At 40.3% G+C, this 20,981-nt stretch overlaps 1 protein-coding gene across 4 annotated transcripts in view; it reads right to left on the bottom strand.

The window, feature by feature from the left end:
- Nucleotides 1–20,981, bottom strand: part of PCB (Pyruvate carboxylase) — a 437,613-nt gene that overhangs the window by 71,132 nt on the left and 345,500 nt on the right. For all 4 annotated transcript variants that reach the window (XM_071669755.1, XM_071669754.1, XM_071669756.1 and 1 more), the window contains 3 exons: nt 16,461–16,567; nt 8,762–8,895; nt 188–299 (listed from right to left, as the gene is read on the bottom strand). In XM_071669755.1, the coding sequence (XP_071525856.1) occupies nt 188–299; nt 8,762–8,895; nt 16,461–16,567 (353 nt within the window). The remainder of the gene's footprint in view (nt 1–187; nt 300–8,761; nt 8,896–16,460; nt 16,568–20,981) is intronic.

Consider the following 20,981-nt stretch of genomic DNA (forward strand, 5'->3'; position numbering starts at 1 on the left):
ATAGAAATAAAGATGAAATGTAAAATAATGAAGGGTGAACAAGTTTACAGATAGGGTAAGAGAAAAACTAAAGTTTCTATTGTTTTTTAAGTTAGTTATACTCTAATCAATTCTTATCAGTCCACAAGTTTGACACCTTAATTGTTCTATAGCTGTTTGTTGCCCTAACCTTCAACTTATGTCTTACCAGCCCCTGAAGTATCATGAGTGTGAACATGGATGGGAAGATCAGGATAACGCTCCCGCAGACTAGAAATAAGCATTTTTGCAGCCTGAGGTTTCAACAGTCCAGCCATGTCCTAGAAAAAACAAATGTCTTAATCATACTGACACTAAAAAAATCTATCATTCAAAACTGAGTAAAGAAGCAAGTATGATCAAAACCCCTTGTTAACCACCTTTTTGGTGCTAGCAGCCTACTGGCTCAGCCTGGGTCCATCCACTAACCAATTACAGTTCCCTGGCTGCTGTATACTGACCTTCCCCATATTTCCTGGAACTTAAATGTAAGCATGAAGGTGGTAACCATCACTTAAGAAAAAGATATTTCAAAAGAGAAGGGAAGGCAAAGTGAGCTAAAAATAACCCCAATGAAATGCTTGTGGGGTACCTCCTTAGAAAAAAACAGCTTTATAAACTTCAAAATTTACGATTCTTTCCAAGGTTGGATCATCCTACAAATCCTCAAAACATACCAGGAGCAGGGAAAAGATAGGTTCCTTTGAAAAAAAAAAAAGCAGAACTCTACTCTGTTTTGTCCAGTAATGATCAAAAACCCTTACTGAGGGCCACTTTTCATTCAGTGTGACCATAAGAAGGCAGAGTTTGGTAACACCACTGATTATTCATACTGCATATGTGTGTATATGTTACTACATAACCCTATGAAAGACCATTTTTCTAGGGGATCCAGTAGTTTTAAGGCTGCACTACAATGAGCAGCAGGGAAGAGATGGACACCTTTGGAGCAAGAAGTTCTTCAACAAGATTATACTTTGATGTTACAACCTAACTGAAGGTGGTTTTTCATCAATGACAAGTGCAAGCAGGTGGTGTCAAGTAACACCTGCATCATTACTTACACCTGAAAAAGCCTAATCTACACTAATCTACACTAAAAAATATTCCTTACAAGCATGACAATCATGGAAGACTCTATAGAATAATACCAGTGAAAACAAAAGGTGAAATAACAATAAGAGAAAAAAATCTTGAATTGAATTTCTGGGGTCCAAGACTATTCAATAAACTACCTACTGCCATCAGAAACATCTAAGATTCTGGATAAGAATTTACAAAATGTATCAAGCCAGCCAGGCTGTAATGGTTACATAGAACTACAAGCTATGGCCTCTTTAGAGTTTGGTTGATCAATGACCCAACTCAGTAGCTTGAACTCAGCCCAAGCTGTGAAAAAAACACTTCCAAAGTAAACTCTAAACTCCAAGTGAAAGAAAGCAGCAGGAGGTCCAGAGAAAGGTATGATAGCTAAAAAAAAAAAAGTCAAAAGAGAGATGGAGTGAAATCATATTGAAGAACTTCAAGTATATTAAGAAAAAGGTTCAGAGAGATGAAAATAGTGTGAGAAGAACTAGAGAACATGCAGAGGCAACTGTAGGGGAAGCAAAAGTGGTTACCAGCAAAGAAGTGGAAAAGAAGCATGGTAAATACTTTGATCAACTGCTGAATGTGTCTGATGGCAGCATGGTGGAACTGATGTGCTTGGGATGAGATGGCAATCAGAGTGAGAGAGTCTTGATGAATGGATTTGGGAAAATAGGTGTATAATGAAGTAAGGCTAAGTGGCAGTTGATGAGATTGCAATGAAATTTCTGCAGAAAGGAGGAGACAGTTTTGTTGATTAGTTAATGAGGCTATTCAAAATCTGTATGGCCTACAGTGAGGCATGTGAGGACTGGTAAAATGGGCAGAGGGATACAATGAGTCAATGTTTGTAGTGTCATAGGGTAGGGTGATGTTCTGAGAATCAACACGAGGATGTGACTCGCGTATGTCTGTGGAATGTGATTTCAGATGGGTGTATGACTAATAAGGTGGTATATAAGACTGAGTTGTTAGGGCTGTTGTCAAGTCATTTCACTGTGCATGTGTTTATTAGTGTAGTGTTTGTGAGGGGTGGGAGATCTTTGAGCAAAGTTTACTGATGTGTGAGGCAGGAGTAGATTTTCTATATCTACTTGGAATGCGTGGGAGGTGGGTTGATTAGAAAGGGTAGTGAGTGGTGGGATGAAGAAGTAAGATTATTAGTGAAAGAGAAGAGAGAGGCATTTGGATGATTTTTGTAGGGAAAAAATGCAATTGAGTAGGAGATGTATAAAAGAAAGAGACAGGAGGTCAAGAGAAAGGTGCAAGAGGTGAAAAAGAGGGAAAATGAGAGTTGGGGTGAGAGAGTATCATTAAATTTTAGGGAGAATAAAAAGATGTTCTGGAAGGAAGTAAATAAAGTGCTTTCCGAGATAATGTTCTCGACTTCCACACATTCTTCAACGCTCCCAGAATTTTCGCCCCCTCCCCCACCCTATGATTCACTTCCGCTTCCATGGTTCCATCCGCTGCCAGATCCACTCCCAGATATCTAAAACACTTTACTTCCTCCAGTTTTTCCCAATTCAAACTTACCTCCCAATTGACTTGTCCCTCAACCCTACTGTACCAAATAACCTTGCTCTTATTCACATTTACTCTTAGCTTACTTCTTTCACACACTTTAACAAACTCAGTCACCAGCATCTGCAGTTTCTCACATGAATCAGCCACCAGCGCTGTATCATCAGTGAACAACAACAGACTCACTTCCCAAGCTCTTTCATCCACAACAGACTTCATACTTGCCCCTCTACCTGCTGCCTTGCCTTGCCAGCTTACATCTTCCACAAAGCTTTTACTATCTCTTCTCTGTTTACCAAATCATTCTCCCTAACCCTCTCACTTCGTACACCACCTCGACCAAAACACCCTATATCTGCCACTCTATCATCTAATACATTCAACAAACCTTCAAAATACTCACTCCATCTCCTTCTCACATCACCACTACTTGTTATCACCTCCCCATTAGCCCCCTTCAGATGTTCCCATTTGTTCTCTTGTCTTAAACACTTTATTTACCTCCTTCCAAAACATCTTTTTATTCTCCCTAAAATTCAATGATACTCTCCCACCCCAACTCTCATTTGCCCTCTTCTTCACCTCTTGTACCTTTCTCTTGACCTCCTGCCTCTTTCTTTTATACATCTCGCAGTCATTATCATTATTATTATTATTATTATTATTATTATTATTATTATTATTATCATTATTATTATTATTATTATTATTATTATTATCATTATCATCATTATTATAATACATAATTGCTGTTTCCCGCATTAGCGAGGTAGTGTTAAGAACAGAGGAGTGAGCCTTAGAGGGCATATCCTCACCTGGCCCCTTCTCTGTTCTTTTTTTGGAAAAATGAGGGGGGGGGGTGGATTTCCAGCCCCTTGCTCCTTCCCATTTTAGTTGCCTTCTATGACATGCAGGGAATACGTGAGAAGTATTCTTTCTCCCCTATCCCCAAGGATAATATACATACTGGGGAGAAAGGATAGTTCCCACGTATTTCCCTGTGTGTCGTAGAAGGCGACTAAAGGGGGCAGGAGTGGGAGGATGGGAACCCTCCCCTCTTGTATTTCAATTTCTAAAAGGGGAAACAGAAGAAAGAGTCAAGCGGGGAGTGCTCATCCTCCTCAAAGGCTCAGATTGAGGTGTCTAAATGTGTGTGAATGTAACCAAAATGAGAAGAAAGGAGAGACAGATAGTATGTTTGAGTAAAGAAACCTGGATGTTCTGGCTCCGAGTGAAACAGATGTTCTGGCTCCGAGTGAAACAAAGCTCAAGGGTAAAGGAGAAGAGGTGTTTGGGAAAGTCTTGGGAGTAAAGTCAGAGGTTGGTGAGAGCACAAGAGCTAAGGAAGGAGAGACACTACTCCAGAACCAGGAGTTGTGGGAGTATGTGATAGAGTGCAAGAAAGTAAATTCTCGATTAATTTAGGTAAATCTGAAAGTGGGTGATCACTATGCACCTGGTCATGAGAAGAAAGATTATCAGAGGCAAGTGCTTTGGGAGCAGCTGAGTGAGTATGTTGGCAGTTTTAATGCATGAGACAGGGTTATACTGATGGGTGATTTAAATGCAAAGGTGAGTAATGCGGCAGTTGAGGGTATAATTGGTGTACATGGGGTGGTCAGAGTTGTAAATGGAGATGGTGAAGAGCTTATGGATTTGTGTGCTAAAAAAAGACTGGTGATTGGGAATACCTGGCTTAAAAAGAGAGATAAGCATACACATGTGAGTGCGAGAGATGGTCAAAAGTCATTATTGGATTATAAGTTAATTGACAAGCATGTAAAAGAGAGACTTTTGGATGCTAATAAGCTTAGAGGGGCAGCTAAGGGTATGTCTGATCACTATCTTGTGGAGAAGAAGGTGAAGATTTGTAGAGGTTTCCTGAAAAGAAGAGAGAATGTTGGGGAGAACAGAGTGGTGAAAGTAAGTGAGCCTGGAAAGAAGACATGTGTGAGGAAGTACCAGGAGAGATTGAGTGGAGAATGGCAAAAGGTGAGAGCAAATAACATGAGAGGAGTGGGTGAGGAACAGGATGAATTAAGGGAAGCAGTGACGGCTTTTGCAAAAGATGCATGTGGCATGAGAAAGATGGGATGTGGGCAGATTAGAAATGGTAGTGAGTGGTGGGATGAAGAAGTAAGGTTGTTAGTGAAAGAGAAAAGAGAGGCAGTTGGATGATACTTGCAGGGAGGTAGTGCAAATGACTGGGATATGTATAAAAGAAAGCAGCAGTAGGTCAAGAGAAAGGATGAAGCGGTGAAAAAGAGGACAAATGAGACTTGGGGAGAGAGTATCATTAAATTTTAGGGAGAATAAAAAGATGTTTTGAAAGGAGGTAAATAACATGCAGAAGAGAACAAATGGGAACATCAGGGAAGGGAGCAAGTGGGGAGGTAATAACAAATAGTGATGATGTGAGAAGGTGGTGGAGTGAGTATTTCGAAGGTTTGTTGAATGTGCTTGATGATAGAGTGGCAGATATAGGATGTTTAGGTAGGGGTGGTGTGCGAAGTGAGAGAGTAAGGGAGAATGGTTTGGTAAAGAAAGAAGAGGTTGTGAAAGCTTTGTTGATTATGAAATCTGGCAAGACAGAGGGTTTGGATGGTACTGCAGTGGAATGTATAAAAAAGGAGGTGACTGTCTTGTTGATTATGGATCATGGTCAAAAGCCTGAGGATTGGCAGAATGCATGCATAGTGCCACTGTACAAAGGCAAAGGGGATAAAGGTGAGTGTTCAAACTAAAGAGGCATAAGTTAGTTGAGTATTCCTAGGATATTATATGGGAGGGTATTGATTGTGAGGGTGAAGGCATGTACAGAGCATCAGATTGGGGAAGAGCGGCATGGTTTCAGAAATGGTAGAGGACGTGTGGATCAAGTGTTTGCTTTGAAGATTGTATGTGAGAAGTACTTAGAAAAACAGACGGCTTTGTACGTAGTATCTATGGACCTGGAGAAGGAATATGATACAGTTGATAGAGATGCTTTATGGATGGTCTTAAGAGTATATGGTGTGGGAGGTAAGCTGCTAGAAGCAGTGAAATGTTTTTACCAAGGATGTGCGGCATGTGTATGAGAGGGAAGAAAGGAGAGTGATTGGTTCCCAATGAATGTCAGTCTTTGGCAGGGGTGTGTGATGTCCCCATAGGTGTTAAATTTGTTTATGGATGGGGTGGTTAAGGAGGTAAATGCAAGACTTTTGAAGAGAGGGGCGAGTATGCAGTCTTTTGAGGATGAGAGGGCCTGGGAAGTGAGTCACTTGTTGTTTGCTGATGATACATCTCTAGTGGCAGGTTTGAGTGAGAAACTGCAGAGGTTGGTGGCCTAATTTGGAAAAGTGTGTGAAACGAGAAAGTTGACAGTAAATGTGAATAAGAGCAAGGTTATTAGCTTTAGTAGGGTTGAAGGACAAGTCAACAGCGATGAAAGTTTGAATGGACAATGGAGAAATATTGGAAGAAGTGAAGCACTTTAGATATCTGGGAGTGGACTTAGCAGCAGATGGAACCATGGATGTAGAAGTGAGTCAAGGGTAAGAGAGGGGGCGAAGGTTCTGGGAGTGATGAAGAATGCGTGGAAGGAGAGAATGTTATTTCGGAGAGCAAAAATGAGTATGTTTGAAGGAATAGTAGTTCCAACAATGTTATATGGTTGCGAGACATGAGCTATAGATAGGGCTGTAAGGAGGAGGATGGATGTGTTGGAAATGAAATGCTTGAGGACAATACGTGGTGTGAGTTAGTTTGATCAAGTAAGTATTGAAAGGGTAAGAGAGATGTGTGGAAGCAAAAAGTGTGGTTGAGAGGTTTGGACATATGGAGAGAATGAGTGAGGAAAGATTGACAAAGAGGATATATGTGTCAGAGGTGGAGGGAACAAGGAGAAGCAGGGGACCAAACTGGAGGTGGAAGGATGGAGTGAAAAAAATTTTGAGCAATCGGGGCCTGAACATATAGGAGGGTGAGAGGTGTGCAAGGAATAGAGTGAATTGGAATGATGTGGTATATTGGGGTCGACGTGCTGTTAATGGACTGAACCGGAGCCTAAGAAAAGTCTGGGGTAAACCATGGAAAGGTCTGTGGGGCCTGGATATGGATAGGAAGCTGTGGTTTTGGTGCATTACACTTGACAGCTAGAGACTGAATGTGAATGAATGTGGCATTTTTTTGCCTGTTTTCCTGGTGCTACCTTGCTGAAGCAGGGGGTAGCGAGGCTGTTTCCTGTAGGACCAGGAATGGATGAAAGAAAGCAAGTACGAATATGTACATGTGTATATATGTATATGTCTTTGTATGTGTATGTATATGTGTATATGGTGATATGCATATGTATGTATATATGCGTGTATGGGCGTCTATGTATATATATGAGTATACGAGAGGATGGGCCATTCTTCGTCTGTTTTCTGGCACTACCTTGCAGATGCAAGAAACAGCAATCAAGTATGTTAACAAAAAAAACATCCACATACAAATACATAGATACCCATGTACACATTCATAACTGCTTGCCTTCATCAGAAAGGTAGTGCCAGGAAACAGACAAAGAAAGACCACATCTACTCACATTCATTCACTAGCTGTCATGCATAATGCACCAAAACCACAGCTCCCTATCCACATCCAGGCCCCACAAACCTTTCCATGGTTTACCCCGGACATTTTAAATGATCTGGTTCAGGCCATTGATGGAATGTCAACCCCAGTATACCACATCACTCCAATTCACTCTATTCCTTGCATGCCTCTCACCCTCCTGTGTGTTCAGGCCCTGATCACTCAAAATATTTTTCACTCCATCCTTTCACCTTCACTTTGGTCTCTGCATCTCCTTGCTCCCTCCACCTCTGACACATATATCCTCTTTATGAACCTTTCCCCACACATTCTCTCCATATGACACCATTTCAACACAATCTCTTCTGCTCTCTCAACCACATACTATTTATCTATTACCACACATCTCTCTTACCCTTTAATTACTTACTCGATCAAACCACCTCATACCACACACTGTCCTTAAATATTTAATTTCTGACACATCTACCCTCCTCCACACAACCCTATAAACAGCCCATGCCTTGCAACCGTATGACATTGTTGGAACTAATATTCCTTCGAGGATACCCATTTTTGCACTCCAAGATAACAATCTCTTACCAAACATTCTTCATCACCCCAAGAACCTTAGCCTGAGCCAGGTACCCATTTGATCAACTCTGGACCAACTGCCAGAACCATGATTCTAACCTATGCGCTTGAGCCTGGGTGACCCATGAAGGCATCACAGTCAATATGTATGAAAGGTTTAAGTTGAGAGTAAATGTGAATGAAAATATGGTATTGATATTTAGCATGGGGATGAGACAGGGTAGTATGAGAATAAGTTTTGAAGGGAGAAGGCCTCAAGGATGTTGAGTGCTTTATATAAACAGGATTGGACATGATAGCAGATGAAAACATGGGTGTTGAAGTGAGTCATGGTGTGGAAGATGAGTATGTGCCAATACACAGTTATCCAGACTTGAGATGAATGAATGTTAGTAAATGGCCATGAATTTAAAAGGAATGAAGAGGGTGAGCATGATTGATATGAAGTACACGAGAACAATATGTAGCATGAGGTGGGCTTATTGTATGAGGAATGAAAGTATAATACAGAGAGAGGTAAGTGCAATCTGAAGGGCATAGCTCTATAGTACGTGCTGATATGGTATGGACATATGGAAAGGATGAGCAAAAAACAAATGACTATGGGGATCTACATATCAAGGAAGGTATGGACCAAAGGGAAGGGCACGGCTAAGTAGATGGAAGTATAGAATAAAAAAAATTTTAGGACCGACTTTGGGCCTAACCATTTAAGAAGGTGAAAGGCAGGCATAGGTCAGAATGAATTGGACCAATGTGGTATGTGGGGAGTGATAGCCTCTCAGAGGGTTGAGCCTAGGCACATGAAGCAGTAAAGTCAAAGCATGAAATAGTCCGTGAGGCTTGGCTGTAAATGGTAAGTGCTGGTTTCAGTACTTTCAATATGAATACCAGGTTTGTGCAAATGAAACTGTTAATCACTTGTGCCTGGTGCTTTTCTGCTTAAACAGGAAAAGCAACCAGGTAAAAAAATTGTGCATACCTTAATGCAGAGAACATGTGTTCCTGCTTTAACCAATTCATCAGCTAAATTCATGTAGTATTCCAGGGTGTACTTCTTTCGACTGGGATCAGAGATGTCACCAGAATATGATATTGCTGCTTCAGCAACACCACCTGTGATGAAATTCTTAACATGAGCAACATAATATATTAAATGCTTACATAACTCTACTCTACTATGAACTGTCTAAGTCTGAGTAAAAGCTAACTTCTTATGATCTTTTTGTTCATGACCTATAATGTAACAGCCCTGTACCTTCTGAACTGAAAGATCAAAAAATTACTATGAGATGTTTAATAACTAAAGTAACAATACTCAACGTGTATGTAAATTACAAAGTTATGTTCTGAACATCTACCATTTTTATTCTGACATTTTCCTGAACTTGTCTTAATAGTCTTTATCAACAGGTTACTATTCAATTTCATGACCGCAATTATTTTACAAATAAAGCCTACATGTATAACTACCTGTTATATTGATTATTGCCCACTTGCTTGATAAACGAAAAAGTACAAAGATTATTAACCAGGATAACTGACTCACAAAGGAGCCAGGCCACTGTATCATATGTCTGTATCCTCACTACTTTATAAATACAACCTTGATGGCCAATAAAGTGTCATTCTTATAGCTGTGACACATCTATACAGACAGATGTATATAAAAGAAAATTAAAAACAAACTTGCATTTCTAAGTTCATATCCATCCCCAGTAATACCCACTGCTATAAAGTTAACCTTATCCTGTGATTTTAAATAAAGCTTAAGCTACCCAATACTGAGACTGCTTTAGACACTAAGTGTTAAAAGTAAACAGAAATTGTACCATCAATAACTTTAAGATACTATTCTCACAAATTCAGGTATGGAAAAATGGTATGATGCTAAGTATGCAGTACCCTCTTATCTAATTAATCTAAACAATTCAAGAGTGAATTAAGAAGCTATATACTAGGAATAGAATGCAAATGAAATTTACTGTGATACTGCTGTTACAAACTTAATCCATTTGATGATAATGAAACACACATTGACAACCTAGTCTAATTTCATGTAGTGTATTTTGCAGTTCTTCTGATAATACAAAACAACTCAGTAGTCAAACATTCTGTAGGTTCCTCACTTCAACCTGAACAAACTGTGACATAAGTAATGATGGGAGAAGCTGTCACATACATAATATTTCTTTAAACACTACTGTTACTATCATGTATATCTGCAAATATCTTTAAAACACGTTAAGGCACATTCCTAAGTGTAAGAAATTCCTTGGAATTCCTTCTACTTTGCAGTTCCTTTTGATATTTTTCATACATGTTCACCATCTTCCATGTTAGTGAGGTAGGGCAAGGAACAAAACAAGACAGGGCCTCATTTACTTACATCCACCCTCTTGCTGTCATCTATAATACACCAACACCACAGTCTCCTGTCCATTATCAGACTCTATAGACCTTTCTGTAGTTTACCCTACTTGCTTCACATGCCCTGGCTCAGCCCACTGACAACCTGTAGTCCTGTGTATGCTACACTGCCCCAGTTCGCTTTATCCCTTTCACATCTCATATCCTCCTGCATGTTCAGGCCCTGATCAAAGAATCTTTCACTCTATTTCCCCCCTTTTCCTTGTTTCCTTTGACTTCTAAGTCTACCCTCATACATCCTTTTATCATTCATCCTCTCAATATGTCCAAACCATTTCAAAAGACCCTCTTGATATACATAGATATTTTGGAATCTCATATGATTATACATAATGGTTAAGGATTTAAACTAAAACCAAAGAAGAAACTTTGTAACAGGAAACGGGAATGATACTTATGAGTGCACTTCTCATAGTCATCCAAATATCCTCCTTGCTAAATGTTCTTCAACTGTTTTTTTTTTTGTCAACAACAAAAATGCATTCTAATTTTGTTAACAGCCAGTCAGCCATGAAAACTCAGGAACAACTAAAGACTCTTGGAATGGTAACAATAATTTATGTAACTCCAAAAGGCAGGTCCCTACATGCAGAACGGAGCTTTCATTTATTGAACGAGGCTGCCAGGGGTATATGGTACTGTACTAGTAGATTTTGGTAGAAATGGTTTGGTCACATGGAGAGAATGAGTGAAGAAAGACTGACCAAGAGGATATATGTGTCAGAGGTGGAGGGAACAAGGAGAAGTAGGAGACCAAATTGGAGGTGGAAAGATGGAGTGAAAAAGATTTTGAGTGATCGGGGCCTGAACATGCAGGAGGGTGAAAGGCGGGCAAGGAATAGAGTGAATTGGAACGATGTGGTATACTGGGGTCGACGTGCTGTAAATGGATTGAACCAGGGCATGTGAAGAGTCTGGGGTAAACCATGGAAAGTTCTGTGGGGCCTGGATATGGAAAGGGAGCTGTGGTTTCGGTGCATTATTACATGACAGCTAGAGACTGAGTGTGAACAAATGGGGCCTCTGTTGTCTTTTCCTAGCGCTACCTTGCACACATGAGGAGGGAGGGTGTTGTTATTCCATGTGTGGCGGGGTGGCGATGGGAATGAATAAAGGCAGACAGTATGAATTATGTACATGGGTATATATGTATATGTCTGTGTGTGTATATATATGTATACATTGAGATGTATAGGTATGTTTATGTGCTGTGTGTGGACGTGTATGAATATATATGTGTATGTGGGTGGGTTGGGCCATTCTTTCGTCTGTTTCCTTGTGCTACTTCACTAACGCGGGAGACAGCGACAAAGCAAAATAAATAAATAAAAAATACTAGTAGGTATTGTTAAGAAGAAGAAAGTTAAGAGTAAATGTGAATAAGAGCAAGGTTATTAGGTACAGTAGGGTTGAGGGTCAAGTCAATCGGGAGGTGAGTTTGAATGGAGAAAAACTGGAGGAAGTGAAGTGTTTTAGATATCTGGGAGTGGATCTGGCAGCGGATGGAACCATGGAAGCGGAAGTGGATCATAGGGTGGGGGAGGGGGCGAAAATTCTGGGGGCCTTGAAGAATGTGTGGAAGTCGAGAACATTATCTCGGAAAGCAAAAATGGGTATGTTTGAAGGAATAGTGGTTCCAACAATGTTGTATGGTTGCGAGGCGTGGGCTATGGATAGAGTTGTGCGCAGGAGGATGGATGTGCTGGAAATGAGATGTTTGAGGACAATGTGTGGTGTGAGGTGGTTTGATCGAGTGAGTAATGTAAGGGTAAGAGAGATGTGTGGAAATAAAAAGAGCGTGGTTGAGAGAGCAGAAGAGGGTGTTTTGAAGTGGTTTGGGCACATGGAGAGAATGAGTGAGGAAAGATTGACCAAGAGGATATATGTGTCGGAGGTGGAGGGAACGAGGAGAAGAGGGAGATCAAATTGGAGGTGGAAAGATGGAGTGAAAAAGATTTTGTGTGATCGGGGCCTGAACATGCAGGAGGGTGAAAGGAGGGCAAGGAATAGAGTGAATTGGAGCGATGTGGTATACCGGGGTTGACGTGCTGTCAGTGGATTGAATCAAGGCATGTGAAGCGTCTGGGGTAAACCATGGAAAGCTGTGTAGGTATGTATATTTGCATGTGTGGACGTATGTATATACATGTGTATGGGGGGGGGGGGTTGGGCCATTTCTTTCGTCTGTTTCCTTGCGCTACCTCGCAAACGCGGGAGACAGCGACAAAGTATAAAAAAAAAAAAAGGTATTGTTATAAGAGGAATTGAATGAATAGGCAGTGGAGTGAGAAGAATTGAATGATGAAGAAGCATGTGTGTGTGTGTGTGTGTGTGTGTGTGTGTGTGTGTGTGTGTGTGGACTTGATATTTGCTTTTAACTAATGCATACACATTACATATCTGAGCTTAGGATTCAGCACTCCTGCTTTACAGCAATTAAAAAAAAGAAAAAGTTCTTCCGAATTCTATCTATCTATCTACCTATATCTCTGATGCTTGTTCCCTCTGGGAACTCCCATCAAGAAGGTAGCCACGGCAAGAGTTTCCACTTATCCCCGTCTTTATATGCCTCCCTCATGTACACCATTCCATGCATTCTTCCACCATTTCTCTCCCTCCAGTATACTTCCACCTGCTCACAGCAACTGCTTTAATTGTACTATCATACACTCTCCTTGTTAACTCCTTGTCTTGCATTCTTTCCACATGCCAAACCACCTCCAAGTATTACGTTTCACCCACTCTACCACTCCATAATTCATTTCCTGCCATACCACATTTCTAATACATCCCTTCATTTCTTTCTTCATTCCACCTATTAATACCACATGTTCCTCATAAATAGCTCATTTCCACAGCCTGGATTCTTGACCTCTGTGACTTATTCCATGGCTATACTTTGTATATTACAGGTTTGGGAGGACTGTGCAGTCCCTTAAACCTCTCTTCACTTCCATACTTTCACCTCTATCCCTGTACTGCTCTCTCACTTATCTTTCCTTCCATATCACAAAACTTACCCAAGATAGCTCCTGACTACTTCTTTTCTCTCACCTCCTCCAGTCTTTCTCCCCCCCACATCCAAAGTATAGTTAAGCAGACTTTCTTCTTTCACTGTAAATAGTTTTACAAAATCTATACTTTCACCCTGTTTCTTTTTTAAACACTATCATTTAATCTTAATTGCATTTACCTTCAATCACCTATGCATACTCACATCATAAAAAACTTACAACTTTCTGCAACTCCTCTTCACCCTTAGCAAACACCACAGTATCATCCGGAAACAGGCCTGCCACAAGCCACCATATCTCTGCCACACTCAGTCTCTGCACCCTGTTAACCTAGTTTTGCTTTCATCTCTCTTATCACTCCAACCACATATATATCAAAAAGCCATGGTGACATCACACAGCCCTGCCTCACACCCACATGTATACTGATATTCTCACTCAACTGTCCATCTGCTCTTACACATGCATTTGCTCCTTTATAGAAAGCTTTAACATAATCTAACAATTGTCCCTCTACCCCATATATCCTTGACACATCCAAAAAAGAATTCTACTCAACTCTTGTCATATGCTTTCTCCTGATCCATGAAAGATGCATACAACTTCTTATCTTTTGCTAAATACTTCTCCAGGGTCATCTTTACCACAAACATCTGATCCATCCATCCCCTAGCTTTCCTAAAACCCCCTTGCTCCTCCTGCTCCTCACTTATTCTGCATTCAGTCACTTCCAACACTTTATCAATCAACAATCTTGCATACACTTTTCCTGGTATACTCAACAGACTTATTCCCCCATAATTGTTACATACATCCTTAACACCTATGAATAGAGGAACAAGAATAGCTTTCACTTTCAGGCTAACATTCTGTTTCCATGCTAAATTAAATACAAGGTGCGTTCTTTCTATCACACTTTCTCCTCCACACTTCAGCATTTCAGCTGTAGTAGCTCCATGTGCTTCTCCTACCTTCAGCCTCATTATTGCCCTTCTTACCTCCCTTTTTGCTATGGGCCCTTGTACCTGTATCCCCTTCCTTCCATCCTCCATACCCATGCATGTAACAACTGCCTTCCCTTCACCCACATTCATCAGTTCTTCAAAACTGATTTCCATCTTCCTTTCACTTCCTTCTCTTGATTCAACAACTCTCCTCCCTTACTTCTCACATTAACATTTCCACTCTCACATCCACCTCTTTCCCTTTTCAACTCCTTCCAGTACAATTTTTCATTTTCCTGAAACATTTTACTCAACTTTCTTCCATAATCTTCATCCATTCTTTCTTTACTTTCTTCTATCAGCTTTTCAACATTGTGCTACCACATTCTAAATTCTTCCCTCCTCCATTGCTGAACTGTCACTGGTACATTCCTTTTAAGCAATCTACCATATGCCTTTTTTGTCTTCCCAAACATTTCTAAAACCTTCCATCCACCATGCATTGCCCTTTTTATTCCTATATCTGTATCCAACTACTAATTTTACAACCTTTACTAGTATTTTTCTAAACATCTTAAACAAGTCATTCACAAATGACTAAATCCCTACAATCACAGTATTTCCATTAAAACTTTCAGTTACCTTCCTTTCATACTCCTCCTGCATTTTTTCTGATTCATGTTCTCACTTGCCAACACTTTTACCTTTCTATTCTTCCTTACACCATACCCTCACCTCTCCCTGATCCTCATCCCTAAAAGATCTACAAAATGGGCATAGTCTCCAAAGGATCCTGTCACAGTTCTAGCATCTAGAACAGCCTTTCTCAACCTTTCATCCATTGCCACATACTCAATCAAAGCTTTTCGTTCTTCTCTTCCATCATTCCTCATCCATGTATATCTCTGCATTGTCTTGTGCTGAAAAAAGGTGTTTGCAAGGAATAAACCTCTCTCAGCACAAACATCCAAAAGATAACTTCCATTCTCATTCATTCCAGGTACTCCCTATTTACCTACTATCTCATCAATATCATCACATCTCACTTTTGCAATCATATCACCCATTATGACCACATTTTTCTCACTCAAAACTATTTAATTACTATGCACAATTATGAAACTACAAGACCTAAATTCTAATAATTCTGTCATCACCACTGGAGGTACCTATAGTGTGAGTATGAAGTTTTTATCATATTATCATGCTCACAAGAATGTGTCTACAGAGAGATGCATGAACACAAGGGCACAATGTCCCACACACAAATTTTTAGTAGCAGGATATAATGAATCTAAGTAAAGCATAACGATATGTTTTGGAAGGAGATATATATGAAAAGCAAGAGAGTATTATAAAAACTTGGGGGATGGCTTAGGAGAGTGCAAGAAATTTGTATGAAATGAAGGAATTACTTAAGAGAATTGTTTAGGGATGATGGCACAGAAGTATGTACAAGTACAGCAAGATTTGAGAGCAAAAGTGTAAGGGGTATGTATTTGATGGTGGAAGATCACAAAACACAGGCAGATAAAAAGAGTAGCAATGCACATGAATAATGGAAAAGATCAACTTGCTTGAGTGATGAGTGAGATGAGGAAAATTGGCACTGTTGGTGAGGAGACTTGAAAACTCTAGCAGTGGGGGTTCCAAGCCCATATTTGGTGCACAGATGAGAAGTTGGTGAAAAAACATAAACTTGTAGAATTGAAAGAACAAGGAGAGGAAGAGCACAAAGGGATGTATAGATGCAATGAGCAAAATTTTTAAGGCTATGCTTCAAATGAGAATGTCTGAGGAATGATTTTTTGACCATGGAACAACATTGTTTTGTGTGTAAGGCCAATACGTCTGAATGGAGATGCTAGTCTAAATGAACATATTAACTTTGTGCATAATGAAAATTTAATTAAGAACATTAAATGTTACTGTGGAAGCCTATGTTTACTTAAGTACACCAGATGCAGGTAAGATAAATGGGTTAGACTGAGAGATTGCATGTACCTGATTCATGCCATGTAAATGAGGATGTTACCGTTTCATGATTCATACATTCTAGATGTACCTTTACTCAGCTGTATGTGTTGTCTCCAGCATATACAGTATACCATATCATCAATTTTATTGCATTTTCAGTAGCATTTCTGATTTTATTAGAAGGTACTCTAATGAATAAATTGCACATACTGCAATATCATACAACTTTACCATTATCAAATATAACTTTCCCCAATCCTTCTGCAATATGAGTTTTATGATATCCAAAAATCTACAACCAACTTGGCATAATTACCTGCATTACCAACAGCATCTATGCCAAGAATAAGGTTGGGAAGATAGTTGAGGGAGTCAAATACTCGGAAGATATCCATTCCTGCTTTGACAGACAATTCACAGAACCTGAAAGTGAAATTCCTACATGAGAAGATCTTATCAAAAATAAAACCACATGTTTTTCCAATAACCTTTCTATCATACCTTTATGAAATGAAATCTCAAACTTGTAGGAAAAACAATAGTATATATATTTCCAGTTCTGTATCTAATAACACACTTTCAATTCATGAAAGGCTTGCAAATCTTGAAGCAAAAGTTCATGGCAGTTGAAATGTATAAAACACTGACAACAAGCTAAGAAAAGTATGAAGTTTCTTAGGCAGTAGCATGATACAGATTCATTAGCAATGTGACAGTACAATATGAGTTGTCATTTCTACATTATTTTTCATGTTTGAAGTTATCTACTGATTAACACTATCATATTATATGTTTCAGTGTTCTTTCGTGAGACCATACACATATGATAAACAACAAAAAAGTTATTTGCAATTAATGTAAATCTAAATTATATATATATATTTTAGGGGAGAATTTTAGGGAGAATAAAAAGATGTTCTGGAAGGAGGTAAATAAAGTGCGTAAGACAAGGGAGCAAATGGGAACTTCAGTGAAGGGCGCAAATGGGGAGGTGATAACAAGTAGTGGTGATGTGAGAAGGAGATGGAGTGAGTATTTTGAAGGTTTGTTGAATGTGTTTGATGATAGAGTGGCAGATATAGGGTGTTTTGGTCGAGGTGGTGTGCAAAGTGAGAGGGTTAGGGAAAATGATTTGGTAAACAGAGAAGAGGTAGTGAAAGCTTTGCGGAAGATGAAAGCCGGCAAGGCAGCAGGTTTGGATGGTATTGCAGTGGAATTTATTAAAAAAGGGGGTGACTGTATTGTTGACTGGTTGGTAAGGTTATTTAATGTATGTATGACTCATGGTGAGGTGCCTGAGGATTGGCGGAATGCGTGCATAGTGCCATTGTACAAAGGCAAAGGGGATAAGAGTGAGTGCTCAAATTACAGAGGTATAAGTTTGTTGAGTATTCCTGGTAAATTATATGGGAGGGTATTGATTGAGAGGGTGAAGGCATGTACAGAGCATCAGATTGGGGAAGAGCAGTGTGGTTTCAGAAGTGGTAGAGGATGTGTGGATCAGGTGTTTGCTTTGAAGAATGTATGTGAGAAATACTTAGAAAAGCAAATGGATTTGTATGTAGCATTTATGGATCTGGAGAAGGCATATGATAGAGTTGATAGAGATGCTCTGTGGAAGGTATTAAGAATATATGGTGTGGGAGGAAAGTTGTTAGAAGCAGTGAAAAGTTTTTATCGAGGATGTAAGGCATGTGTACGTGTAGGAAGAGAGGAAAGTGATTGGTTCTCAGTGAATGTAGGTTTGCGGCAGGGGTGTGTGATGTCTCCATGGTTGTTTAATTTGTTTATGGATGGGGTTGTTAGGGAGGTAAATGCAAGAGTTTTGGAAAGAGGGGCAAGTATGAAGTCTGTTGGGGATGAGAGAGCTTGGGAAGTGAGTCAGTTGTTGTTCGCTGATGATACAGCGCTGGTGGCTGATTCATGTGAGAAACTGCAGAAGCTGGTGACTGAGTTTGGTAAAGTGTGTGGAAGAAGAAAGTTAAGAGTAAATGTGAATAAGAGCAAGGTTATTAGGTACAGTAGGGTTGAGGGTCAAGTCAATTGGGAGGTGAGTTTGAATGGAGAAAAACTGGAGGAAGTGAAGTGTTTTAGATATCTGGGAGTGGATCTGGCAGCGGATGGAACCATGGAAGCGGAAGTGGATCATAGGGTGGGGGAGGGGGCGAAAATTCTGGGGGCCTTGAAGAATGTGTGGAAGTCGAGAACATTATCTCGGAAAGCAAAAATGGGTATGTTTGAAGGAATAGTGGTTCCAACAATGTTGTATGGTTGCGAGGCGTGGGCTATGGATAGAGTTGTGCGCAGGAGGATGGATGTGCTGGAAATGAGATGTTTGAGGACAATGTGTGGTGTGAGGTGGTTTGATCGAGTGAGTAACGTAAGGGTAAGAGAGATGTGTGGAAATAAAAAGAGCATGGTTGAGAGAGCAGAAGAGGGTGTTTTGAAGTGGTTTGGGCACATGGAGAGGATGAGTGAGGAAAGATTGACCAAGAGGATATATGTGTTGGAGGTGGAGGGAGCAAGGAGAAGAGGGAGACCAAATTGGAGGTGGAAAGATGGAGTGAAAAAGATTTTGTGTGATCGGGGCCTGAACATGCAGGAGGGTGAAAGGAGGGCAAGGAATAGAGTGAATTGGAGCGATGTGGTATACCGGGGTTGACGTGCTGTCAGTGGATTGAATCAAGGCATGTGAAGCGTCTGGGGTAAACCATGGAAAGCTGTGTAGGTATGTATATTTGCGTGTGTGGACGTATGTATATACATGTGTATGGGGGGGGGTTGGGCCATTTCTTTCGTCTGTTTCCTTGCGCTACCTCGCAAACGCGGGAGACAGCGACAAAGTATAAAAAAAAAAAAAAAAATATATATATTTATATTCTATTCATGAATCTATTATACTTTGTCACTGTCTCCCACGTTAGCGAAGTAGCGCAACAAAACGGACAAAAGAATGGCCCAACCCACCCACATACACATGTATATACATACATGTGCACACATGCACATATACATACCTATACATTTCAACATATACATATATATACATACACAGACATATACATATATACACATGTACATAGTTCATACTTGCTGCCTTTATTCATTCCCATTGCCACCCCGCCACACATGAAATGACAACCCCCTCCCCCCGCATATATGCGAGGTAGCGCTAGGAAAAAACAACAAAGGCCACATTTGTTCACACTCAGTCTCTAGCTGTCATGTATAATGCACCGAATCCAAACCTCCCTTTCCACATCCAGACCCCACAAAACTTTCCATGCTTTACCCCAGATGCTTCACATGCCCTGGTTCAATCCATTGACAGCACATCAACCCCGGTGTACCACATCTTTCCAATTCACTCTATTCCTTGCACGCCTTTCACCCTCCTGCATGTTCAAGCCCTGATCGCTCAAAATCTTTTTCACTCCATCCTTCCACCTCCAATTTGGTCTCCCAATTCTCCTTGTTACCTCTACCTCTGACACATATATCCTCTTTGTCAATCTTTCCTCACTCATTCTCTCCATGTGACCAAACCATTTCAATACACCCTCTTCTGCTCTCTCAACCACACTCTTTTTATTACCACACACCTCTCTTACCCTTTCATTACTTACTCGATCAAGGCACCTCACACCACATATTGTCCTCAAACATTTCCAAAACATCCACCCTCCTCCACACAACCCTATCTATAGTCCATGCCTCACAACCATATAACATTGTTGGAACCACTATTCCTTACTCACTTCCACTTCCATGGTTCCAGCCTCTGCCAAATCCACTCCAAGGTGTCTAAAACACTTCACTTCCTCCACTTTTTCTCCATTCAAACTCACCTCCCAATTTACTTGTCCCTCAAGCCACCTGAACCTAATGACCTTGCTCTTATTCACATTTACTCTCAGCTTTCTTCTTTCACACACTTTACCAAACTCAGTCACCAGCTTCTGCAGTTTCTCACCCGAATCAGCCACCAGCGCTGTATCATCAGCGAACAACAAGCCCACTCATCCAAAACAGACTGCATACTTGCCTCTCTCTCCAACACTCTTGCAACCACCTCCCAAACAACCCCTTCTATAAACAAATTAAACAACCATGGAGACATCACGCATCCTTGCCGCAAACCGAAATTCACCGGGAACCAATCACTTTCCTCTCTTCCTACTCATACACATGCCTTACATCCTTGATAAAAATTTTTCACTGCTTCTTGCAACTTACCTCCTACACCATATACTATCAATACCTTCCACAGAGCATCTTTATCAACTCTATCATATGCCTTCTCCAGATCCATACATGCTACATACAAATCTGTCTGTTTTTCAAAGATTTCTCACATACATTCTTTAAAGCAACCGCCTGATCCACACATCCTCTACCACTTCTGAAACCACACTGCTCTTCCCCAATCTGATGCTCTGTACATGCCTTCAATCTCTCAATCAATACTCTCCCATATAATTTCCCAGGGATACTCAACAAACTTATACCTCTGTAATTTGAACACTCACCTTTATCCCCTTTGCATTTGTACAATGGCACTATGCATGGATTCTGCCAATCCTCAGGCACTTCACCATGAACCATACATACATTGGATACCCTCACCAACCACTCAACAACATGGTCACCTCCTCCTTTTTTAATAAATTCCACTGCAATACCATCCAAATCCGCCACCTTGCCGGCTTTCATCTTCTGCAAAGCTTTCACTACCTCTTCTCTGTTTACCAGTGCTGCGTTAAGGTTGCTTTCATATGCTTTACTATGCCTAACTCTATATCAAGAGTATTTTCTCGTTTACATGCTATCAACTAAA

This window comes from Panulirus ornatus, chromosome 14 (genome assembly GCF_036320965.1).
Source record: "Panulirus ornatus isolate Po-2019 chromosome 14, ASM3632096v1, whole genome shotgun sequence".
NCBI lineage: Eukaryota > Metazoa > Arthropoda > Malacostraca > Decapoda > Palinuridae > Panulirus > Panulirus ornatus.